Below are 27,937 nucleotides of genomic sequence, written 5' to 3' on the forward strand. Positions count from 1 at the left end.
TGTATAGCAAGCTTTAAAAGACTCTAGGATAGAAGTACTTACTTTGTGGAAGCTTGAAATGAACTAAAAGTCCAAGAACACTAGTGTGTGTTCTTGGTGTTTTGGAAATCTAGTCAAAACACATAAATGGATGGATGAAAAGATGTACATCGCTAGATTAAGTGATATACTAACTTGAAAGGGCTAGAAACACTTACTAGATTGAAGATATTGAATAAAAACTTGGATGATACTTGAGAGAGTTTTGGAGTTTACTCTTGAGGTTGCAAATGAGAAATGAAGTGTTTTGGGGAGTAAACTCATGCTTAAGCATGAGTTTACGGTTTTTGGGGTAAATTAAGGCCCAAACATAAAAGTTTGGCCGTGAACTTCTTAGCTACATGGTATTCGCGGTTTTTGAAATTTCAAGACTCGAGACAGCACATCCTTTCACCCGATCGTTTAAAGAATAATTATTATAATAGTCAAACTAACTTTAAATTTGTTAAAAACAATTAGAAATGAAATTGACTTATAATATGAAGTGATTGACTTTTAGGGTTTGACCGAATGAAAATTTCGGATTGTCACACAAACCTCACAATTGCAGATGTATTCATTAAAATTAATAAGATATAAGTTTTTTTAAACTGTTATACTAATTGTTTTAAATTAATATATACTTTTATTTTAATATTTGATATATGTTATGTATGTTAGGACATTTAATATAATTATGCCCTATAGAACATAATATAATTTTAAGATCCATTTATAGGTTAAAATTTGTGTAATACACATGTTGATAACATAAATGAGCAAAAATAACAACGTACTTTGAAAGTATGTTGCTATAAATAACATAAATTGTTCATGTTACTATTTTTTGTTAATAATTTATTTATAGTTTTTAGAACTCAATAAAATTATATATTTTGGGACATAACCCTAAAATAACAATCGAAATTATACATGTTTTGTTCATAACCCTAAAATAACAAAATATACTTCGAAATTAAACAAAAAACAAATAATATTTAAATAATAAATTCCAAAGACGTTTGTATATTTTTTATGCGTTCCGCCGCGTTTAACGTGACTTATAATCTAATTATCCCTAAAATACAAATCAAAATATTACCTTATTTTAAAATACGGTTCCTTTATTTCGTAACGGTTTTCATTAAACTTCTTGGAATAACATTATATCATTTGAAAAACTATGTTAAAAGTCACCAAACAAAATTAAATGATATCTAAAATTTCACAAATAAATCATCAAATAATTAAACTTTTACCAAATATGATTTAAAAAATAATAATATTCTTGGAATTCACAACATTACTTTATTTCTTTTCCTTTTAAATATTGGTTGCCAACAATGTTTGATTTATTCAAGGTATATTTTGGAGATAATAAACATAATTTAAATTATAAAAAAATGATTTAATGTCTCGTGAAAAAAGAGATTGTTGCACTATAAAAAGGCAAACCCGTCTCCTTCGTTTCTCGTCTCTTCCATTACTCTCTCCTCTATACACACAGTGGAAAGATTTTAGTGAGAGAGTAATTAATTCTTTCAAACATGGCCCTCCTCAACGATTTAATCAATCTCAACCTCACTGAATACACCACGAAAATTATCGCCGAATACATCTGGTTAGTTTCTTTAATCTAACTCATGATCGATTTCTTGACTTTTTTGATTTTTTTTCTTACGTTTCGAATCCGATGACCTGAATCCCCTGTTTTACGCCATGAACGTCGCCTTTAATGTTTGGATTCTATGTGGGTTTTTCGTTATCGGATTGATTATCGATGTTCATACCAACTAGATCTTCATCTGTATTTGTGGTATTTAATCACCACAACTCCATGCATTAAACTTTTAATCATAATGAAGAAGTCAACTCCTGAAAATATGATATACACCTACTCTTCACCACAAACGCACACAATAAGCATGATTCTGATATGGGGTTTGGGGGGTTTTTGATTTTTCATGCTTTGATCTTATAAACTATCTTTAAATTGAAAGGTTGACTTTTTGGTCAACCATCAAAAAGAACACAAATTAGGGATTTCCACAATTCTTACTATGATAATCTTGGAGTTTTGATTGATTTTGGATTCAACGTCATAAGAAAAACATTATTATATCCAAATACCTAAATTTCTTGAAATTTCTTATAGGATCGGTGGATCGGGGATGGATCTTCGAAGCAAAGCAAGAGTAAGTAGTTTCAAACGTCAATTTCTTTTTGTTTTCTTGATTGAATCGATCTTTTCTTAATCATCATTCAAGTGATTTTGCTTTGTTCTTCTTCTTTCAGACACTTCCTGAACCTGTAACTGATCCCAAGAAGCTGCCAAAATGGAATTACGATGGATCAAGCACTGGTCAAGCTCCTGGTGAGGACAGCGAGGTCATAGTCCGGTGTGTATTTGTCTTCTTTCTTTTATATAGTTCGAATTATCTTCAATTTTATTCTATTTTTGTAAATTTAAATCATGAAAATCTTGTTCTCCTTGAATGAAACAGGCCTCAAGCTATTTTCAAGGATCCATTCAGGGGTGGAAATAACATTTTGGTATGTTTTCAATCATTTCTTTTGTTTGGTATTGGTAAAATTGATCTTAAGTTTTAAAAAAAAAAAGATATTTTTTAAAAAATTTCTAACTTTATGTTAAAGTCTTTAAACACATGGTATCCACAGGCTTTATAAACTCAAACTTTATGTTTATTAATTAATTAATTAACACTTCTACATTATTTTCAAGATTTTGTTCTTATGCACGTTTAAATCTTACATAAAGATGACGACCCATGATGGGGTTTCACTGTTTTCATATGAAATAGGTGATATGCGATGCATACACTCCCGCCGGCGAGCCAATTCCGACCAACAAGCGGCATGCGGCGGCGAAAATCTTCAGCGACCCCAAAGTCGAGAAGGAAATCCCATGGTATTTTCCCGATTTGACTTCACAAAACGATTTCTCCACTCCAATTTCGATGCTTATAGTTTCCAATTTCATGTAATAGGTATGGAATCGAGCAGGAATACACCTTGTTGCAGAAAGATATCAACTGGCCTTTGGGCTGGCCTCAAGGCGGATTCCCAGGACCTCAGGTAACCTCCGGTGACCTCAAATCTACTTTTTTTTTTCTCATAATTTTGTATAAATTTTAACGAAAATTTATCTGTTTGATGAAATTAGGGCCCATACTACTGTGGTATTGGTGCCGATAAGGCTTTTGGACGTGATATCGTCGATGCACACTACAAGGCTTGCCTTTACGCCGGAATCAACATCAGTGGGATTAACGGCGAGGTGATGCCCGGCCAGTGGGAGTTTCAGGTCGGACCATCTGTCGGAATCTCTGCCGGCGATGAGATCTGGGCTGCTCGTTATATTCTTGAGGTACAAAAGTTTGGTGATATTATATAAAGATCGATCTATGTTTCTATGTATCTGTTCTTGATGCGAAAAAATCTGTTTTTTTTTTTCTTCTGAACAGAGGATCACTGAGATTGCTGGAGTCGTGGTTTCGTTTGATCCCAAACCCATTAAGGGTGACTGGAATGGTGCCGGAGCTCACACCAACTACAGGTATTTTCCGGCGAACTTTCATAAAAAAATGTTGAAAAGTTGAAAATTACTTTTTTTTTCATAATCTTGATCACACCCATTTGCAATTTTCAGCACAAAATCAATGAGGGAAGAGGGAGGATATGAAGTCATCAAGAAAGCTATTGAGAAATTGGGTTTGAGGCACAAAGAACACATTGCTGCCTATGGTGAAGGGAATGAACGTCGGCTCACCGGTCGCCACGAGACAGCCGATATAAACACATTTAAATGGGTATGTCACAAACAAATGCCGCTTCATATTTTGTAACAGATAAACAGATGAGACTGTGTCCAGCTGATGTGAGACACTGACAACAAATATGTAGATGAGATTGTGTCTAGCTAGTTAATGTCATTGTGATGTGAGACATTGACAACAAATATACACATGAGACTGTGTCTAACTGATGTCGGAGACTGACAGTATTACTAACATGTTAAAATCTTGTTACAGGGGGTGGCGAACCGTGGTGCTTCGATTCGTGTTGGGAGGGACACTGAGAAGGAAGGGAAGGGGTATTTTGAGGACCGTAGGCCAGCCTCGAACATGGACCCATATGTGGTTACTGCGATGATTGCCGAAACTACCCTTTTGTTGTGAACGTGAAACGTGAAGTATTTTGGGGAGATTTCTGTTAGAATTGGGAAAAGATCCTTCTGTTTATTATTGTTAAAAGTAGTGTGTACCTTTGTTTATTCTGTTTTAGTTGCTTCTGGCTTTCAAATTTTAACAGCAAATGCAGTTTGTTTGGTGATTTTTCCCATGGTGTTTGTTGGAAATAACGTTTAATAACAATGTGAAGGGTTGGTTTTCAGTTTTATTATCATTTTGTTTGTTTTTGTGATTTTTGGGTTCATCGATTCGTATTGTATTGTTGTTCCTTTTGATGACGCACAATAAATATTCATTAGTGTTTGTACTTATTGAAAATCATTCCAGACAAATGTGTGGTTGGTGGATTGGATAATGCTAACATTTTAATATATGGGTTGTTTAGGTTTGGGATTGACTTGAAACTTTCTTTTTCTCCATTTTCAAATGTTTATATACGGTTATGTATCTTGACAGCACAATAGGACATTGATGAACCAAAATACGAACAAAAGCAAGCATAAGGTGACAAAAGATCGAAACCAATCTTCGCATTGTTATTAAAACAATATAATTTTATCAACGATTATTCCCAACAATCACAAAGATATCACCAACCAACTGTATTTTGAGGCTAAAAACTTGTTAACCGGAATCAAAGTCTCCATTAATAAGGGTTGTACTTTGTAACTTGACACGAGGTTCATATTGTGTTTCTCGCAAAGAGAATAAATTCTTTGTTGTTAAGTGAATGTCTTTTTTTGTGAATGATTGAATTATATTAAAAAGCTAAAGCTAGACAAATTAGATCACAGAAATAATATAAGTTAGGTTTCTACCTCTATGTAACAACCGAATAAATGATTGAGAAACAACTCTATCCAACAAAGCATCTTTATGAGTGTTATGCAAGCGGCCAGGAAAAAATAATAAAACAACACAGATAATTAACATGGTTCAATCGATGTGCCTACATCCTTGGACAGAACCAGAGGACTCTTCTACGATTCGATTGTTTTAAAAGTGATTACAATAATACTTACAACCATAAACTCTAAGTATTGGGCAGCGCTGAGGGCAGACCCAATTGGTTGTAACAACAGTGCTACCCATTAAAAATTTCAACATAATGTAAATTTTTTGAGAAATTTTCCAACATAATGGTGTAGCCAAAATGATGAATCATACCATTATGGAGAATCATATCGATTTTTTTTTTGAGAAACTTTCCAACATAATGTAAAGAAAGGCATCGATCAACATTGCACGATAGTCCATATGCCTCAACAAATGGTGTAACCGAAATGATGAATCATACCATTATGGAGAAGGTCTCGTGTATGCTTTGTTATTCCAAATTGACAAAGTCCTTCTGGGCGGAAGTTGCTTCTAATGCTTGCTATGTCATCAACCGATCACCATCAAGAGTAATTGAGAAGAAAACTCCATTTGAGTTATGGTCCAGGATACCTGCCGAATATATAGATTTAAAATCTTTTGCATGTCCAGCTTATGCACGAGTTAACAATGGGAAGTTAGAACCGTAAGGAATCAAATGTGTTTTTTCTTGGGTACAATCCGGTTTTAAAAGGGTACAAGTTATGGAGCTCAGATCTAAAGACAATTATTATCATAAGAGATGTTACTTTTGATGAGTCCGTTGAGATGTTACTTTTGATTAGTCCGCTATGATTCAAACAGTTACCGCTTCTTCTAAAACTACAGATGTATCATCCGCAACAAGTAAAGAAAAACTAAAATGGAGGTGGAGCTTCCTACTTCATCTTCCATTTATATTCCACATTTAGTAGAAAATCAAGAGTCTTCCTCGTTTGATGAGCCCGCTATTGTTGAAGAGTCAGCATCTTCATCACCACAAGCTACTACTCCATGTATTGCAAGAGATAGACCAAAAAGAGAGATTGTACCTCCAAAAAGGCATGTTGAAGTTGATCCTCTTGCTTATGCTTTTATTTTTACTGGTGATATTGAGTCTGGAATGGAGCCTGTGAGTTATGATGAGGTTGTTAAGTCTAAAGACTCAAGTGATTTGATGATTGCAATGCAAAGTGAGATGGAGTACTTGAAAAGAAATGGTACTTGGGATTTCATTCCTATTCCGAAAGGCAAAATAATAGTTAAATGCAAGTGGGTTTACAAGCTCAAGGAACATATCAACCCGAATGAGAAACTAATATACAAAGCTTGATTAGTAGCTAAAGGTTACAATTAGATTTCGGGCATTTATTACACCGATATTTATTCCCTAGTTGTCAAACATACTTCTGTCAGTGTATTGTTGAGATTGGTTGCTTATAATGATTATGAATTAGATAAAATTGATATTGCTATACCTTTCTTAGATGGTGTGCTTGAGGATGAGAATTTTATGCAACAACCTGAAGGTATTCAAATTTTATAAAGAAAGTCAGAAAAAATAAGGGAAAGTTATTACGAATAGTGTCCTTTAATGATGAACAAGTATGGGCAAGGAGGACTACATGTGTAAATTGAATAAATCTATTTATGGCCATAAGTAGTCTCCTAGACAATGGTATAATAGGTTTGATTCATTTATGACCAATCAGGAATTCAAGAGGACGCCCATGATAACCGCGTTTATTACAAAAACTAGTTGTGAAACCCGTATATTATACAGGTTAATTAAAACATAATGTTAAATATGAGTGATTAAATGAGAAGTTTATTTGAATTTGAAATATGAAATAAGTGAAAATTATGAAAAAAAAAACATGCAAAAAATAAATTATCTAAAATTATGTGTTTAATTGGTAGACCCGTGTACTAAACGAGTTGTTATAATAAAATGTTAAATACAAATGTTTAAAGTGTACATTTATTTGAAATTGAAATTGAAACTTCAAATTTGAAATTTGAAATTAATAGTTATTATAGTAGGTTTAATTTATGGAAACTAAATTAATGATATAGTGAAAATGAATAATGAAGTAATTGACAAGTGGAAAATAAAGATATTTTAAAATTATGAGAAAATGACACGTGGCCAATTAAATGAGAGAATGACAAGTGGCAATAACATTTTCATTTATTAGGATAGACTATGATGATGGTTCGATGATCTACTTACTCTTATATGTGGATAAGATTTGGCGATGGGTCGACCTACAGGGTTGGGTTCGGGTTCAACCCATTTATTAATTGGGTTGAAGTTTTCAACCCAACCCAAACCTGTTTATTTAAATGGGTTGATATTTCCAACGCAACCTAACCTTTTAGATAAATGGGTTGTCACCGGGTTGACTTGTTTATATGGTTTCGGACTCAGCCTACTACATAAACTGATTAAACCTGGGATAACCCATTTAAAATAAAATAAAATAATTAATTAACTAAATATTACACCACTTAAATTAGTTCCAGAAGTAAATAAAGTTTCAAAGTATGACAAAAGCACAATCCTAATTCACAAATACATATAAATTGTTCAAATAACATTAAAAAGGTGGTTTAATTTCAAAGTGATTTCGAAGAGTGACTAGTATTGTTGTTGTTAAGAAAAAGGATGAGAATCAGGATTGTATTTTTTAAACATAAATAATAATATAACATTATAATTTATAAATTAATATTTTGATTAATACATGATAATATTCAAATAATTATCAAATTAAATATATATTAAAGTTAAATGAGTTGGGTTGAAAACGGGTTGATAATTTTTACTCGCAACCTATTTAATTAAATGGATTAAATGGGTTGATCCGTTTAACTTAAATGGGTTGAAAATCTCAACCCAACCCGCTAATTTCGGGTTGGTTTTAGGTTAAGTTAGCGGGTTGGGTCGATTTTTGCCAGCTCTAATATGAATGACATGTTGATCGCATCAAAAGATATGACGGAGATTCAGAAATTAAAAGATCAGTTGAAAGCTAACTTTGAAATGAAGGACTTAGGAGCTGCCAAAAAGATTTTAGGTATCAAAATTGTTTGTGACAAGAAGTATAGGCTCTTGCATGTTTCTTAGAAAACTACATTGAGAAAGTCCTAAGACGCTTCAATATGCATGAAGAAAAACCTGTCAACGCACCTTTTGCAGCTCATTTCAAGTTATCATCCCATTTAAGTCCTACTACTGAGACTGATATAGCTTACATGGACCGTGTTCCGTACTCTAGTGTTGTTGGATCTTTAATGTATGTTATGATTTGCATGTGCCCTAATTTGGCTTATGTTGTTAGCATGGTTAGTAGATATTTGACAAAACCGGGGAAAGAACATTTAAAAGCATGGTACGTCTTCTATGTGTCTATATTTTGGTAAGTCTACCATTGGGTGCTTGGATATGTTGATTCAGATCATGAGAAAGATCAAGATAAACAAAAATCTATTATAGGGTATGTGTTTTCTTTGAGCGGTTGTGCTATTAGTTGGAAATCCCAGTTAGAATCTACAATTTATTTGTCATTTACTGAGTTATATTATATGACGATTACAGAAGTAGTTGAGGAATATATCTGGTTGAGGGGTTTATTTAGTGAACTCGATGATATATTACCATGGAATTCCGTGACAATCAAAGTGCTATATTTTTTAGTAAATATCAAATGTTTCATAAAAAAGCACATTGATATTCATTTCCATTTTGTGTGTGATATCATTGAAAATGGTGATTGTGTCGTAGACAAGATTCATACATATTATAATCTCACTGATATGTTCATTAAGAGTCTTCATATAGCCAAGTTCAAACTATGTTTGGATTTGATGGGTGTTTCTGATCGCAATTGAGCTTGAATGGCTCGTTGGTGGAGGAAGTATTTTTTTTTGCAATCAATTTTTCTCTAAATGGTGATTGCAGGTTCTTATGGAGTTTTGGAGTTTGATAAGATGTTGGTGTGTTATGATCTTAGATGATTGTTGGGCAAGTTGCATTTTTCATTGTCTCTTTTGAGGTTAAGGTGAAGATTATGGAATATGTCTTGCAAAATTGACAATTTCTACATTATTCAAGGGTTGTTTTTCTCTTTCCAGCAAACAAGGTCTAAAAGTGGATTAAAAAGGTCTAAAATAAACTATTTTCCTGAAGTGTCAATGCTCCATTGTTGAAAGGACAAATTTGGCAAATTTTGCAAACCTTTTGTCTTTTGTAGACTTGAATGCATGAAAAAGAGAGGGAATTTAGAAGAGTTTTCTTACCCTTTTTCAAGCTACACTTTGAAGGGTTTTTCTCGTTATCGCCAAATCACCATTATAGCTTAGTGTAATTTTTTTGATCAAGTTCTATAAACTCTGCAATATTTAGTAGATTGGTTATCGACTTCCTCCACCCTTGGTTTTTTCTCGATTTGGGGTTTTCATGTAAATCTGCGTGTCTCTATAATTTACTGTTTGCTTGGTAATTTTCATTGCATGTGGTTAATTGTTGTTTGATTTATTAGTCCTATTCCACTTACACTAGTATCGTTCTTGCGATTCGGATTTCTGTGTTATTTGATGCATTAGGGATTTTTCGTTTTAGCAAATCCTTACCCTCTTTGTTTACTACATCCTATTCCTAAAAGAACTACCAACACAATTCTCCAACAAATCAAAAATCAAATAAGGTGCTTGAAAAAAAAATAGTAGACTCCTAATTAACCAAACCTACTTTCAAGAGAGCAGTGCAACATTTACTCGAAGGAGCTATGATGATTAGCAAATAAAACATTTTCTAATAACTTTAAAAACTAACTGAAGGTAGTCGATTAACCGCTATCCCATAATTTTGGACATCTCATTAACATCTTCAACATAAACACCGAACCACAAAACGTTGGTTTTGTCTAAATTAATTTTTATCTCGGAAGTTAGAAAAAACATCTCACAAATATGATAATGTTTGACCATTTTCAAGAGACTAATCACCTACAAAAATTGCATCATTTGTAAAGAAAAAATGGGAGATAAAGGAGTCAGAGTCAGCTGCACAAAATCCATTGAAATGTTTCTTGATTTAGCTTCACTAAGAGCAATGTGTAAGCCTTTGGTGGAAAGAATAAGAATGAATGGGGACAACAAATCACCTTGTTTAATACCATGTTTAATTGCAAAATTCAGAAGTAGGAGAGTTATTAACAAAGACAGAAGCCATGGAAATGAGACAAGAAGGAATCCATCCTCTCCACTTATCATCATATCCCTATGTCTCTTACTATCATCAAGATAAGACCAATTTAGAGAGTCAAAAGCTTTCTCATACTAGCATCCAACTAGGTCGGTGTGAGCACAGTGGCGGAGCCAGGACCAAAGTAAAGGGGTATCCCAATTTTATATTTAGGGTAATCCAAATTTTTTTCCGGGGTACTTGGCTTTCCCTGGTTCCATTTTGGTTTTAAACCCAAACATTAATCGAATCCTTAGCTAACCACAAGTCTTGTTATATAAACATGAAGTTGAAATATATTTTGATACTTGAATCGATGTGGGATTCAAAGTAGACATCAAATGAAGTATGGGATAGCAGGCTTGTATAATAGACAAAAATGGTTGAGTTTACATATGTTTGACGATGTGGGACAGAATAGCTGGGAAAAAATAGACAAATGACATGTAAGGAGAAAGAATTGAACCTGAGAGCTATACTTCAATAAACCAATACCTTAACCAGTAGCTCTCCTATTTGTTTTGTGTTATAACTAAAGGGATGCGTATATATACATTATATTGAAAAAAACTAAAAGATTCGTAAACAAAAATTACACTACTGAAACTTTTTTGAGGGGTATCCCGGGCTACCCCGGGATCCCCTTGGATCCGCCTATATGTGAGCAACATTTATCCATCGAACAAGTTCTTTATAAGTTATGAGCATCATATTCACTACAATAATCCACCATCCTTCCATCCACTTATTCGTACCCGACACATTACAATTCATCCTCTCATTTGGATCTCTATTCTCAAGAGAACTTATAATTTCAACCATTTTTAGTAAATTCTTAATTAGAACTATCATCAACGGTATCTACACCCTATCCTCAATAATGTCTTCCTCTTCGTCGCTCGAGTTGTCACTCTCATACCCTAAACAAAAATAACTAAAAAATAAGACTTGAAACTTCATTGCGGTTATACTTCTTAACTTCATGGCAACTTGAATAACCCCTTTTTTTTTCTGGGATCAATACTAACAATTTCGAGTGAAAAATCAAATAAAAACAATTCAAAATGCGGTTAAATATATTGCCACTATGAGTAAAAATCAACCTATATTTATCCATTTTGTTTAAAAAATATCATGTTATCTCTATTTTACTCTAAATTTTATAGCAACTAAGAAACAAATGTGCCTTAGAAGACTCTTTTAAACACCTCAATCAATATACCCAACAATACCAATCTCAAAAGTCAAAAACTAGACCCTTAATTTTATAGTTTGTAATGTTAACACTGTGTAAATTGTAGTTTTCAGTGGTCTGATACACATTGACATCGGGCATTGCAAAAATGGCTGAATATATAGATGTACGACACAAGAACAAGCTAGTGGTTTTCTACTAAATATTTGGAAACCAATTAAAAGGTAACAAATTAGTTAAATCAAACGAGATAGAGAAATCAGAGGCTTGCTGACTATGCTCACAAAGAGCCTATTGAGAATGAAAGCTTTGAAGTTGCTTCAATGCTTCATGCCATCTTAACTAGGAACCCATAAGCTAATGAAATCCAAAAAAAAAAATCAAAAGTATATGCATAATGTATAAGTGTTTTCGTTCTATGAAAACAAAACCAATCAATCGATGAAACTTAATCTATGGACATGAATATTACCTTGACAAGGAGCAGAGCTTGAGATAGATATCATTGGATCGAGGGACGCTTCTCTTGGTCCACCTGCAACGAGATCGATACTCTCAGGCCCAATCCAATTGTATTTTGATCTCGGGGCGAAAACAAGAAAAGATCCCTTATAGTTATACACAATATTTTTCTTAGATAATAATTATGAAGATTAAAATGTCTATAGAAACATTACATAACAGCTATGATGAAAACAATAACTAGTATAGGAAAGCAAAAATATTCTTGTGATCCTTCCATTCATGACTCATGAGTACATAAGTGTTGTCGTCATGGTGGAATCCCTTAGCATACTAGATCTACTGTGAAATCAAATTATATGACAACTTTTTCTACATTCTATTCAGCTCTAATTAGTTGTTCAACTCTAGATGCCATTACTTACTTTGTCATTACTAAATAAACCCACTTTTTTCCTTGGCTATATTATAAAAGTTTTGCAAAGAAAAGCCATGTACTATACTCTGAATTCGAAAATTACCAATATGTGGCGGATCACCCTTTAAACCATTTCAATCCAAGAAGAAAGAAATCAATAATTTCAATTATCTTGATTATTTAGAGTGTCATTAGATTTAAGTGTTGTTTGTTTTTTTAAAGCAAAAATTTATGAAGTCTTTGAACTACCTCTGCAACCCTCTGCAACAGAAGAGATGGATCAAACGGATGCAGACTATAATAAGAAACATATTTGTTTTTTAACATCAGCATACTGCTGCAGATATTAAAAAATTAAAATAAACTGAATTTATATACCAAAAATAGTTTTTTAATACCAAAAATTTAATAATGTATGGAATTTCGACAAGATTTTATAATATTTAAGCAAAAAATAACAATATTTCAGCAAAATATAATGATATTCAGCAAGAAATTATCATTATTCAATATAAAAAAACGAAAAAAATAATTCAATAAGAATAAACAAAAAAAAATGAAACAAGATTTCAGCAACATATAATCAATATTCATCAAGATTTCAGCAATAAAAAAAGAAGAAGAGGTTGGAAGAGGCAATACAAGTGCTGTCCCAAACAGAACACGCACATAGGTTTTTTACTCCGAAGACTTCTAAAAACAAATAGCTGCGAAATGAAAAGTGTTGTGTGTGTTGTGTCGTGCAATAATAAGGGGTTTGAAGAGATTTTTTACAAAAAACAAACAACACCTTACTATTAAGACATTAACTTATTTGTGATTTCAGTTATCATGTTGTGTATGACAAAAATTATTGTGTAAATATAACTTTTGGTACAAAATTATGTTTTTTAAACATTTTAATTTTTAAGCGTTGTTTCAAACATTTGAAATTGCTTTGTTTTATCTTGTGATGTTTGTGGTGGTCCATTGTTGGTTTTTTGTTACTTAACGTTTAGCATGAATGAATCGAATGAATAACTAATTTATAAAAAATAATTCTGAGTTATTTTTCTTGTCCTTGCAGGCTGATCCACAATAACATGTATGAGCCATTAAATTGAGCAACCGAAATTACAGATGCTTTAACATCCATTGTAATTGTAGATCAAATAAATATCATATAGATATATCAAAATCCAACTTTTTATCAAATGTATCATCACTTATCAATTATCACAAAATATTATAATTTCTTTAACATACATTCTTGTATTTATAGATATATATTGTAGATATATCAAATCCAAATCATTATCAGAATTGGTCACAATTAATCATTTATATCCTAATATATCATGGACATAATAGACTCCAACATAATCTTTTTAGTTTACAAGTGATTGTGACCTTGAAAAGTGGGGTCCAAGTTCCTAATTAATAAACAAAATATCAGCATTCAAAATGTGACATCCATGACTTGTATCTTGTATGAGTTGAACCCTTATATTACCCCATCTTATCAATCAAGACTTATCAAAAGACTCCACAAAATTGGCCTTCAAAGTGGCATCTTTCAACCCTTAAAAGCTTCGGGCTACACACTTTCCAAATCCAAACCATCTTCTCAATTCCTACGCTTCAATCAAAAGCAAACAACAGTATCCGAGATCAATTATACAGGATCATGTGATATTGCTGTTGGGTCTTCTAGATACATGCAAGAAGCAATGAATGAAGCGCATGAAGATCATACAAGGGTCTCAACACGACATATTAACAACCCTCTATTTTCTACTATTTCTACTGATAGTTCTCTTCTTGATAAGTATGAAATAGAACGGATATCAAAGGATATTGAACGCTACCTACAGTTTAGTTGTGACAAGTATTATTGTGGTAAATCCGTTGATGGTGTTCATGTTGCCGGAAGTCGGAGAATTGTGCCATTGATGGAGAAGGATTCTAGAGGCACAAAAGCTAAGAGAACAAACACACAAAGGAAATGGTGTCGACCAATGTATGAATTATGTGGATCGATTAAAGGTGATGTGGTGGAGAATGTATGTTTAGCGACTGAACGACGGAGGCAGGCTAATAAAAAGCATATTCCGATGGCCGGAGATTGGAATTTTCATCGAAATGGCGCTTAGACGTTTTAATATTTTATCTTTAATTTCAAAAGTCAAAGTAATAATACATACATGTATTAGTTATAAGAAACCACTTGTATTCATGTATGTAAGTGCTCGAATATTGTTCTTCATTATTGCTTAGTATACATTTAGGAATTGGTCGATCGATTATATAATTCAAATGCTTGAATATGACTTTTCGGATGTATGTTACATGTTAACATCACCAATAAGAGAGATTATTATAATATTATTTGTCGCAAAGCTGATCAAGTATTCTGTTGTTTTCTTTGGCATCAAAATTCATAATAAAATTATTACTTTGGGCGATTTTAAGGCTGAAAACACATCTAAGAGAATTTGATAATTAATAAAAACTATTCGTATGCTGAATACTGAATCATAACAACTGTAAAGCAAATGAGTTAAATGAAATGAAAATTTCATAAAAAACACTTTACTTTTGTTTTGTTTTTTTATTATTTTTTTTAATAGGAAGTCACTCTAGAGAAAATGTCACAGTAGCACAATAAATTTTTGGTATTTGTCTGATTTGATTACTAAACTTATTTTTTTTGCACAATAAACCATTAAACTCATATATGACTTGTCAATCAAGTCATTTTGCTCGAAACTAACAGGTAACCCAATAACAAAGTTGACGTGTCATTAATAATATGACAGACAAAAAAATATGTGACTAAAAAACAATGTGTGTTCATTGGTTAATATATTAAATGTCACTAAAAGTTAATAGTAGTTATGGCAAACGAAAAAACATGTGACTAATAGTAATTTATGGTAACTATTTAATATATTATGTCAATAAAAGTCAATAATAGTCATGACAAACGAAACGTGTGACTAAAAATAGTTTATGGTTATGGTTTAATATATTACGTGTCAGTAAAAGTCAATAATAGTCATGACAAATGAAAAAACATGGAACTAATACTAGTTTATGGTCATGTTTTAATATATTATGTGTAACTGAAAATCAACAACAGTTATAAAAACAAAACAACTTGTGAGGGAAAGTAGTTTACGGTGACGGTTATAAAAAATAATTGAAAAAACTATAAAAACTGGTACCTTATGGTGACAACTTTTACCTATAGTAACGGTTTTTATGGGTTATAATCACCATAAATTATCTTTAATGATACGAATTTTCCTTACATATTGAACAAAAAAAAACGTCATAAACAGTCGATAATGATGGGTTTTTTTTTGTGTGGCCAAATGCCAGTTTTAGTTGTGTAGAGGGGGGATCAACCTTATAATTTTTAAGTTGGGGCTTAGGGCCCCCAAGGATAAAGGGTCATATATTTTCAAACTTAACCCGGTATTAATAAATATCAAATCTCAATTAGTCCATTATTAAATTGTCTGATAGGTCACATCACATCATAGTGAGCAATCTTGATTATTGAAGACAAAACACATGCGGCATATCAGTGCGATCTTGAAAACTGAAACGTTACATTTATCTTTTATTCTTCTATCTCGATTCTCAATTGTTCAAATACTTAGTATTATGTTTGTTCAGTTGTAGTTGTCTTGGTGATTCGCAAAAAACATATACATGATAAAAAAAAAAAATAACTCCGCCATTTATCAACATTTAGTTTATTATTATCGGTCTCAATCTCGGATAAAAGATAACGGTTTATTACGTTAAGTATAATAAAAAGCAAAGAGCCACATATTTTTGGTTCGGTTAGACCTTTGAGTCCCACATGGTTTGTACTTGTGGCGTTGTATGTAAATATGTAGGGTAATATACTAAAAGCGTAAGTAGAAATAAAAAAATAATAATATTTATAGAATATAAATTTAATATTTATCAACTTAAAAGAAATAGTATATTAATTATTTATTAGTTGTGATCAAAAGCGGAATAAATGATTAATAGTTTATTTTATGTTAAGTAAAATTATTAAATTAACTAATGTCGGGTTAATTGGTAATTACTTAAAATGGGTTTTAGGTTTATAGTTTTAGTTGGTAAAATGGATTTAAGAAAGGCTAGCAGCTAAACATAAAAAAACTAGAGAGCAGCTAAACACAAAAAGAACTAGAGAAAATGAAAAAACTAGCTATAATCCTTGATTACAAAATAGGATTTAGCAAAAAAATTAGTACTTATCCCAAACTAGTTATCAAATCAGTAGACCAATGAAATTGTCTACTCTTTCGCATATGTATATAAGGAAAAAGAAAATCATTTTTGCAAAACAAAACAATAGACCATTTTATGGTCTACGATTTCCATTCGATGGTCTACTATTTTCCAAACCGTAGACCAAAAATGGTCTACTATTTCCGCCAAAAAGCTACTGTTTCGTTTCTTTTGGGGTATTTGACTATTATTCATAGTTATTTTTTTCTTATTACTTGTTTGGTTTGCTATCAATATACTACATTTTCAATACAACACTTTTTATATCAATTTATTAAAAGTATTAATTATCTTATTTGATATCTATATATGGCTATATGCATATTATTTCTTTCTAACTTTATTGTGTGGTTGAATTTAACAATTCATTGAAAAGTTTTGCATCATTATTTATAACCCAATATTTGATGAGAAAGTCAAGATGAATCAACCTAGAAAGAAATAATGTGCATATATACATACCACGTCGTATGATAATTAATAATTTCAATGAATTGATATAAAAGTGTTGTATTAAAAATATAGTATATTGATAATGTTCCAAACAATTAATAAGAAAAAACAACAATAAATAGTAGTCAAATACCCAAATAAATAAATAAATAAATAACGTTTTGGTTGAAACAATAGATCATTTTTGGTGTACGGTTTGGGAAACAGTAGACCATCGAGAGGAAACCGTAACCATAAAATGGTCTACAGTTTTGTTTTACAAAAATGATTTTTTCCTGTTATATACATATATGAAAGAGTAGACCATTTCGGCAAAAAAAAAATAGACCATTTCATTGGCCTACGCTTTTGATGGCTAGTTTAAGATAAATGCTAATTTTTGGCTAAAAACTAATATGTAATTAAGATTTTGGCTAGTTTTATCATTTCTCAAAAAACATTTTTTTGTGGTCATAATCAATATCAGTAAGGAAACAAGAAAAACCTCTCTCTCTCTTTCTCATGACTAATATCTAGGTACTATGATGTTAATATGTTGGAAGCCTAGTAGTTGTTTGTTCCTATTTTGTGTAGATCACATGTATAATTTATATGATCTAATAACTACTCTCCAACATCATTGAGGTAACATTATGAACATCCTATGGATGTAAAAGTTGAGCTAGTTTGTTCTAATTGATTATGGCATTTAGGAATTAAAAATTTAAAATACTTTTTTGCTTCTATTGTGTTTTGATGATTAAATTGTTTTAATCAATAATCCTGAACACTTTCTACTTCGTAAATGTAGTGAAAACATATTTGTTCTTTAAAAAATACATTCTTAGTGGAATCATTGATAGTGACATATTATTACATCCTATCAATACAACTGATGAAGAATCGAAAACATTAGTTAAACTAACTTCAATTTCTAAATATTGGTTGATGTGCCCATCTTTGAGAAAGTAACATTGTTATGTTTTCCTAGTATGCACAAACCATAAAAACTAACACACTCTTTTGATCCAAAATTAATCCTTTGGAAGCCAACATATGAATACTCTTCTCATTCATATATATGCGAAAGTATTTGTTGTCACAAGTAGACATGTCAACGCACTTATTAGTTGTATTTTCTCCAGGTACTTCAACCATATATAATTTTTCCCATTTGTGACTATGAGCAATCAACATGTTTCCCTTTGTCATATTTTATCGGTAACCTCCAAAGTCAACGTGATAACCTTCATATCCTAAACTTTCCTACTAATATTAACATTCTTAGGAAAACATGTTCAGTACTTATAGTGTGAAGACTCTTATCACCTACTCTAGTGAGACTTTAACATTGTAATGTTTGAAATTCTACATCTCTTCCTTGCACATAATGGTGTAGAATAATGCACATGAATCTATTATCCATGATTCAATCATACATTATACACATAAATCAAGGCACCATGAAACAAATTGGTCGCAACATTCACATCTTTCTTCCCTTTGTTTACTGCAAGTGTTGTGTATTAGTTCCTAAAGTACCCAACATGTTTGAAACTCTAGTGTATTATGCTTTCCATGTAATTTGATGAAATCTTTTTCTGGATCTTTTCTTTCCATTTTTCATGTCATGTGTTAAATTTCCTACCCCTATCTTTTGTACTCAATAAGGAACTAGGACACTTATCTGCGTTCTTTCTATATATATGTTCTCTTTGAGATCAAATTGTGAATAATTTCAAAGGTAACCTTTGTTGTTTCGGATAAACTAATGTATGTTGTAATAATACCAAATCATTTCTCTAACAATAAATGTATATAAGCCAAATCATTTCTCTGACAATGAATATATATTATAATAACTCTTGTACTGGTGATGAGTTTTCTAGGTTATAAAAAAATTCATGTGGCGGAAAGACACTTAAACCCTTAAGTCCACATGCAACCTAGAAAGGATCCACGTTTTCTCTATTAATAGCTATAAAGTATGAATATCAAGAAACCCTAGGAAACCCTACTTTGATCGAAATTACAAGAAGGTTTAGAGTTACATACATTTTGATTAATATAGCAATTAATCAGCAAAATCTTCCTTTGAATACCTTAGAAAGAAAGCACCAAAAGTTTGGATGTCTCTAAGGGCTTGTATCCAAAACTCTAATAACTAGAAGACTTGAGGAGGGGGAAGGCTAGAGAAAAATTTTGACTTTTGAGAGTAGTATGGAGAGTGGAAAATATGAGACCCTATGGGTCCTATTAATAGCTGATAGGAAAACTTTGGATAACCCAAATTTGAATATATAATAATAATATCTTAAATTAAATAATTATCCAACTCCTTAATTATCTCATAGGATTAATCTAGAAACCCTAATACACATAGCCAAAACCGGCAATGTAAGGTTCTAGAAAACCTATTTTGCTCAACTATTGAACGATTACAGCTTAGTCTCTGCAGTTCCAATTGATTTTAATTAACTCGAAATTAATCCCAATCAATTTCTAATTAATTATTATTATTTCTAATTAATATATTAATCATATAATATATTAATAAATCATTTGTCACAATTTATTAATCGTATAATAAATTAACAAATCAGTCTCTCTCCAAAAGTTATTCTATTTAATTATCGATTATGAGAGTAACCTAAAAAAACTTTGCTTTAATTCAAGAATATACAAATTCATTTATTGGCTTAGACACCTTAATCCAACATGTGGTTCATCATTGAATTCAATATAGTATATAGAAGATAGTAAAACTACATTCGTCTACATGATCTATCACAAACATCCTTTTTTTCATCTTTGTTTTGGCTGCTAGTTGAATCAGAAAAACTTTATTCGTAATAGACGACTTTTCATACATGTTATGCCTTGATCATTATAGACATAGTCGTCCCATTAACAATAATATAAGCAACATAATTTCGCCAACTTTAACATAACGACCATGGGCATGTCAATTCAACGAATCCCAATCTTCTTGCTTTATAGTATGGTGTTATGCCCTGAGTCGACTATGGAGCTTTTTTGGTATATATAAATGATCATCGGTATGTATCTTCCAAGTAAACTTTTAACTTCCAAAAGACAAATTCATTGATCATCGCCTTCTTGTCTCCAACTATATGTCTAATACCATTTATCAAGTTACGATTGAAGCCCACTGATTTAATATACAAAAAGAAAAAACACAAAAGTTTATGTGGTTCAATCGTATCGGGTTACAATTGAAACAAACGAATTTTAATATGCAAAAATAAATAAATAAATAAACAAAACAAACAAAGAAACGTTTGTTAGAAAAATAAGGTAGAAAACAGAATATGATCATTGGATTCTTCTAGGATCGTGTTGGTTCACTTTCCGAATCAGTATTTCTCCCATATGTCTGAGTTACGAGAAATTTTATATGAGATCATCTTTAATAGAACAATTAAAATTCTAGGCACAGAAAACTTGATCAAAGTGTGTGTGTGTGTGTGTGTATATATATATATATATATACACTATTCTCTCTGTTTTGATCAAGTTTCTTGTGCCTAGAATTTTAATTGTTCCTTTAGATGATCTCTCTCTCATATATATATATATATATATATATATATATATATATATATATATATATATATATATATAGAGAGAGAGAGAGAGAGAGAGTTAGGTTCATATATAAACTTTAATTATTGTGTGAATGTGTGACCGATTCCTGACCAATCAACATTCAAGGGTAATTTCGGAATTTCAGTTTAATTTATTTTAATAACCCAAAATAAAATCCAAAATTATGGATATTTCCCTTAAATAGAGGATCGGTTATTTTTTTACCCTTAATTCACTCGTTCACCTTGTTCACCTCGATCTTAGGAAGAAACCAGAAGGAAAAATCACCCCCTGAATATTAACGGTGTATATCAAACGTGTGTGTGTCGATCGCCCCCTGCCTCATCTACTGCCCCATCACCAACATTACCTGCTTCCACAAAATCACCACCTTAAGAAAACAACCAAACTTACATTATCATCTCCTTCCCCGTTTTTTGTTCTTTTCCCACATATTTGCAAATCAAAGAAATTGAAAAGGATCTCCATCTCCATCGCCTTCTCTCCAGGTCAGGCCACGATTTCCACCATATCTTCATATTGTGTGGAATTCAAACAGTATCACTAGATTCATCAACACGTCGGATGCGTCCCCTGTGGCCCGTTTAGAGATTGCTCAAGGAGACCCACTAGAGGTAACTCTTCGACCATATTTTTCTAGAGACAATTGTCACCTTTATCTTCACTATTGGTTCAAGAATCTCCTTTCAAGTTACCTATATTCTCTTCTCAAAATCTTGATTTTCATATCATTTCTTTGCATATGAACTGGAATTGCATCAATCAAGTACTTTGACTAATTGATTATGATAACAATCTGCGTGTGTATATTTTCTGATTTGGGTTGCACTTTGGTAGGTCATCAATCCTTAATTTTGTTTTATCTATACTTAGATACAAAGTAAGGTTTTTCTCGACCAAATTTACAGTTAGAGTTATAGTGATTAAACTGCTGATTCATTTCATCTATTTGTATTTTTATATGAACATGAAGTGTTCGATTATATGCCTAAATGAAATCTTCTATTGAACTGGCTGAAACTTATTTGATTCCAGGAGTATTTGGCTTTTGATGTCAAAACCTTTCAACTATAAAAGTTGCTAGTTATATCATGTTTGATTTTCAAATTTAAGAAAGCATGTGTGATTTTTCAAGCTTCTAAAATTGTCTGGATATTCTTAACATGTGATTTTCAAGTTTCTAACAACTCAATGGTTTTTGATTTTATATATGTAAAACTTTTGATGATCTTAGTAATGACTACTCATTATTACATGTATTTAAAATTATTCTGCTAGATTATTTACAAAATCACTCTAAAAGAATATTTCAAAAATCATTCTGACAGAATATCTACAAAATCATTCTGACAAAATATTTATAGAACCATTCTTCCAGAATATTCACTGAATACAATGCTCCAAATCATTATTTAAGACTTATGTTTTTAGTACGTTCTCTTGGAAATTTCACCTTGTCCATCATTACTATTCTTAAAGAATAAATTAGAATATGTAACATTGTTCAAATAAATTTGTTGGTATATTTGTTAACTACATATGTTGATCAGGGGATTGATACTTGATTATGGGATTAATTACATGATGTTTGGCATACAGGCTTTGTGTAATGTTCTTGGAATTTGATGTTTTTTTTTGTTTATTGCGCTGCAGTGGCGTATGTTATTGGTACAGGTGTTTGATGTTGTCTTCTATGTAAAACTGTTATCATGTATGCTATAGTTAATTAGGTAAATTATTTTATTTTAGTTTGATGATTTTTAGTGAAATTTTGTCATTTTATACTTTTTGGAGCTTATGTTCTTTTTTAGTTTATGTTCTTGCATTTTGATAGGCTTTGGATTCATGCAACGAGATGTTCACTGTTAGTGAGCCTGTATCCTTTACTTTTTCAAATAAGTTGTTCATCTCTTTACTTCCATCACTAATTCGTCACTATCACTTGGATGTCAGGTTTTTTTCCTTCTAAATCTAATTGTATTCTGAAATCTGTTCATAGAATTTTTGTGTTCAAAATATAGAAATTTATATGATTTATCATGTTTGGATGCATTTTTCATTAATCTATCATTTTTTTTTCTAGAATCGAGTAGCTTTATTCTTATTAGTTTACTTGAATTTACGCTTAAACAAGTATGTTTGACTATGGAGTTGCACCCAATATAAAGCAGAGTGATGGGTTTTGATTCTCAAGTGAGTAGTTGCTCCAATGAAAGATCAAATTGCATTCGTATGAGTTTTGAACTCTAATGGAGTTGAATTTATTTTTCCCATTGTGACTAGACATCCTTATCGTGAATGTTCTTGACCTCTTTTGCACCATATGATATCTAATGTCCATTTGTGTGTTTAGGTTCAAACATCAACAGGTAAATATGAAGGTATGCAAAAACCATCAAAAAACAAGGGCATATAGATTCTTCAAGAATGACGACAAATTCTTAAAGAATGATGACAGATTCTTACAGAATGTCTTATATATCGTACTTTTTCTTTGTATATTCTTCCGAAATGATGTCAAATTCTTGAAAATATAGGATAAGAGGTTATATATGTTCTTTAAAATGATGTATATATATTCTTGTTTTATGTTTACTTATTTTGATTCTTAACATTCATTCATACTCCTTATTATTACAAAATATGATAAAAAGAATACAAAGCATGATCATATTATCAGATAATACTCTGTGATTTGTAAAATTATGATTTTTTTTGTTACTTTTTACATTTTTCTCGGAAGAATATTTCATTTGTACAATAAGAATCATTGTTATTTTGATGCAAAATGTTATTATTAAAAAATATATACAAGCTTATTCTTTAATAATTTGAATTCTCAAACAATCACTAAACTGTAGTTAGAATGAAAGAAGTATATAAGTTCATGGCTATATGATCTGAAACAACGTTTCAAGAAAAAATGGTTAGCTAAAATGGATTTGAAAAGAAAAGAACTGTAACTCCTTACTTGGTATTGAATAATAGTAACTTTCTTACTTGGTATTGAATAAAAATGTCTATAATAGTAACTTTCTTACATGGTATTGAATAAAAATGTCTATAATGCCCTTAATTAATTTTTTTTGAAAAAAAAGCATTGTTAATGTATGATGTATCACACAATAACTATGGTAGACCATAATAATCTTAACCATCAAGAATTATAATCTAAGGGTCCAAATCTAGTCATACAATCACACAATACTTGTAATTCACATTTAATCCTAACCATATATATATATATATATATATATATATATATATATATATATATATATATATATATATATATATATATATATATATCGTATGTTTCAAAAACATAAGAAAATTCCGATAAGAATTAAAAACAACTGCATTCAGATAAGGCAATTAATGGTTGGATAAACACACGAATTTATAGTGGAACCCTCGAAAATTCAACAATTTCTATTAAGGTCCTTATAGTAAATTTGTATTTTTTTTCTAACCCACTGACCCGGTAGCACAAGACACCTGCCAAGGGGCGTTGTCCCTTGGAACCCCACAAGAGGGTGTCACTCCCTTGACCCCGCTCTTTTGGTCGTACCGGGATCAATCTAGATTAATAGACACCTCCAACCTTATATTAAAACTAAGATATAATCTCATTTGAAACATATATAAATCTCATTATATAAAATGAATCGGTGACACTGACACTAAAATCACCGACAAAATTTATATGGTTTAATCATCCTTGCCAACTGTCGAATTAATTAAATAAGTTTCTTATTAATATGCGTGATAGCGTTTATAAATAAATAACATATCGAGAAATTTCAGCCGTGATGCTTTGCCCTTGGGCTCCCATTGTTGTCACGGCAGGTTCTTTTGATGAGAGTCTCCACAACTCAACGTCCCCATGGCATCCATACTCATGATTACCCAACACCCATGAAATAATTAATTCACCATTCACACTTTGACATGACACACCTAACCAGTTTCGAAGTAATAAAGGCTATATATATACATATCTTAATAATTCATATCAGAAAGCAATGCAAAGTTTGGATATTTAACAATATCATCTATATTATGCGATCGTAAGAAATTATTACTATTTCAAATAACAGAAAATACATGCATACATCTAAAACATGATTCCAAAATGTAAGTACACACTACAAATACGGCATACCCCAGTAGTACACTTCAACATCAAGTGAAGCATACAACCTACGCAAATGCCTCCACTCCACTCACTTCACGCATCAAACCTACCCTTGGCCCCCATCGGAGTTCTGCGACTTCTCCCAATTCACCCCATCAAAATGCTTCACCTCCACATGACTCAACGTTCCTGGATCCACACACCTATAAGTAATCGCTATTCCCTTATTGGATCTCGGAGTATAAAACGACGTTATCCCACAGACCTTACAAAACGTATGCTTTGCTGACCGACTGCCAAACGTATAAGTAGTTAAGAATTTTCCGGAGTCTCCGAGAAGCTCAAATCTTTCAAAAGGAACAACAAAGTGAGTGTTTCTTCTCATCGAACAGTCTGAGCAGTTACAGTTCCATGCAACGACGGTGGGTGGTGATTGAGCTCGCCACCTCACACGTCTGCAGTGGCATCCACCGTTGTGCACCACCATCTCAGTTGTCATTTTTACGATGTTATATCGTAGTTCTCGATTTGTTAATTTCGGCGTGGTATCTGCAAGTTGAGAATTACCAAGAGACCTGGATTTGTTTGGTTTAAAGATGAGAGAAGCGAAGACATACAACTGGTGTTACGTGGAACCGACACGTGTGCTATGTCAATTACATACGTATAGAGGGTAGCTTGTGTCACCAACCACCTCCTTTTTATCGTCATGGATTTAATTAATTTAGGATTTGATTTTTTATGATTATGGTTATATTTGAAGTTATGAACGCAAAGATATTTAATCAATTAAGGTTGTGTTTGGTATGAAATGTCTGGAAGCCTTTGAAAGTTTTTAGTTTTTGATAAAATGTTAACAGAAAATCATATCTGTACTACAAGCTTCTAGCATTTTAGTTTAAACAAAATACTCCAAATCCAAATTTTACTTCACGTAGCGGTTGACAAAATGCTACAAGCTACAAGTTATCCACTACCAGTTAATTTTGTCGAATACGCCCAAAACGAATTAATCGACCAATTTAAACTAGAGATCTCCATTGTAATCAGGGCCGGCCCAAGCCCAGGGCGAGCTGGGCCATGGCCCAGGGCAGCAAATCTTAAAGGGGCATCCAATTTTAGAGGCCTGTTATGGATAGTATGCTATTTGGGCCAAAACTGTTGATCAACCACCGCTAAAACTGAAGCCCCGGTCCACAGAAATGGGGAAGCACGCCTAAATGATCTGATACCTAATTAGCTAATTAGGCGGCATTTGCAAATTAATTTAGGCTTCTGACTTCTTGGTCTCCTAAACATCACGTCTAAAATACCAAGGAAGACAAGGCATCTAAGCATTGAATTGGGGAAGATGACTCAAATAAGTTCTCTTTACTATCAACTTTTATACTTACGGAAGCTATCGGAAATCAGGCGGTTCTTTCCTTCCTTTTCAAAAATCTTATTGCGAATTTGTAATTGAATCAGTCATTTGTCTCATATTCTCTTGAAAATCTGATAGTTTTCTCCTAAAGTCATCGACATTTCTCGCATAAAGTGAACGGTAAAGTTTCAAAGTTTTGAACTGCCGAAGTTTTCTCCAAAAGCCCATGGTTAGTTTATGATTTCTCACATAACCAATGCTATCTGCTGAAGATTCGAGAATCCGATAGTAATTAATTTTTCTAAAAGTTTAGATTTATAATATAAGTTTAACTATTAGTGTAGTTGTCCTGCCAGGGCTGGCATTTGATGGTTGAGGCAATATCCTTATAGAATTATCATATGATGCAAAAACATCCTCTAAAGCATATGTGCACATTCAAGTATGTGCCACCAACAGGCAAACTAATGGTAGTATTAATTATGAAATAAACTACATTGTCCTTATGCACACCCTTTCTTTAGACTGTTATAATGATGGCTCCCATGTTTTTTTATACATCCTCTTGAATTTTGCATTTCATGTCAAGATAAAACTAATCAGATGTAATCAACAAATAGAATTAACCATGGTTCATACATTCTAATGCTTCAGACTTTTAGATGATGAGTAAATACTTCATAGATATTTACTTTAACCGGTTTATCATTTAAGATTCTTTACTTTCTGTTCAGGACATGGAGCATTTTGCATTTGTTCAACAAAACAAGGAGCAAAACTTCTTATTTCTAGATTAGATCCAACCTTTTCAGATATGAACAATTTTTTTTCCAGTGTGCGGCGAATAGCAACCAAAAGCCAACAGTTTGATTAAAGAGCGAGAAAGAAAACACAAGTTTTGAACAAAATTATTTCAAGCATTACAGATTTTTTTTGTGAAGTTCTATGTATAAGATTAAAAAATGTATTTTATTAATTTCTTTTCAACTGTTTTCTTAGTTTTCATATGAATTCAGTCTTATAAACTGTGTGTTAAGTAGAAGCTCCTCTAATCTTTCCTTATTTCTTATGTTTTATATGGGTTTGATTTAAATACACGGGCATGATTAAGCCTTCTCGCCCGGGGCATGAAAATCCTATGGACCGACCCTGATTATAATCGACCGAATCTACTATAATAAATGAAGGTTTTTTTTGTCACATGTCATCTTCTCATTCATTTGGACACATGGTATTTTCTAGAATTTTTAAATTTTCTATTTTCCACTTGTCATTTTATTGTATTTTTCATTTTATTAAATTAAAGTTCCACATTTGATGAGTAAGGTAAGATATATATGTAAAGTATTTATTAGAAAAAATTTATATATGTAATGTATTCAATACATTAAAGTCTCATTAATTTTAATAATTCAAATTTTTCTCATTTTCTTATAAATTCAAACTTTTCAAATTTTTAAAATTTTATATTTATTTTTTTTAATTAAACTCATGTAATACATGGGTCTCACACCTAGTAAATATTATAAATATATACAAAAACAAACTTCATGTATGTGAGTGTTATTACTGTAGCTAAAAATATAAGCTTTTATGCATAATATATAAATACATTAATGCATGAAGTATATTTTCAATCCTTTAACTTTATATAACCTGTCATTTTCAACC

At 31.7% G+C, this 27,937-nt stretch overlaps 1 protein-coding gene, 1 long non-coding RNA gene and 1 pseudogene across 2 annotated transcripts; 2 read left to right on the forward strand and 1 right to left on the reverse strand.

Moving 5' to 3' along the window:
- Positions 1-1,479: 1,479 nt before the first annotated feature.
- Positions 1,480-4,437, forward strand: LOC145092848 (glutamine synthetase cytosolic isozyme-like). Its single transcript, XM_079030832.1, has 10 exons — positions 1,480-1,639; positions 2,174-2,213; positions 2,314-2,417; positions 2,523-2,571; positions 2,841-2,947; positions 3,027-3,114; positions 3,203-3,406; positions 3,504-3,595; positions 3,689-3,848; positions 4,071-4,437. The coding sequence occupies exons 1-10, from the start codon at positions 1,566-1,568 to the stop codon at positions 4,215-4,217; spliced, it is 1,065 nt and encodes a 354-aa protein (XP_078886958.1). The 5' UTR covers positions 1,480-1,565; the 3' UTR covers positions 4,218-4,437.
- Positions 4,438-25,009: 20,572 nt separating this feature from the next.
- On the reverse strand, positions 25,010-25,402 carry LOC145095517 (uncharacterized; annotated as a pseudogene).
- Positions 25,403-26,097: 695 nt separating this feature from the next.
- Positions 26,098-27,328, forward strand: LOC145094572 (uncharacterized). Its single transcript, XR_013703420.1, has 2 exons — positions 26,098-26,495; positions 27,001-27,328. It is a non-coding gene; the product is annotated as an uncharacterized LOC145094572 (long non-coding RNA).
- Positions 27,329-27,937: the final 609 nt, after the last annotated feature.

The sequence above is a fragment of the Lactuca serriola genome, chromosome 3 (assembly GCF_051521515.1).
Source record: "Lactuca serriola cultivar US96UC23 chromosome 3, Lser_US96UC23_V15, whole genome shotgun sequence".
In the NCBI taxonomy this organism is placed as follows: Eukaryota; Viridiplantae; Streptophyta; class Magnoliopsida; order Asterales; family Asteraceae; genus Lactuca; species Lactuca serriola.

Bases quoted from the DNA above. Each gene is read 5' to 3' on its own strand.
- LOC145092848 (XM_079030832.1), top strand. From the start codon at position 1,566: ATGGCCCTCCTCAACGATTTAATCAATCTCAACCTCACTGAATACACC. The intron at 1,640-2,173 runs GTTAGTTTCTTT...AATTTCTTATAG, and splicing joins ATTATCGCCGAATACATCTG to GATCGGTGGATCGGGGATGG. The intron at 2,572-2,840 runs GTATGTTTTCAA...CATATGAAATAG, and splicing joins GGGGTGGAAATAACATTTTG to GTGATATGCGATGCATACAC.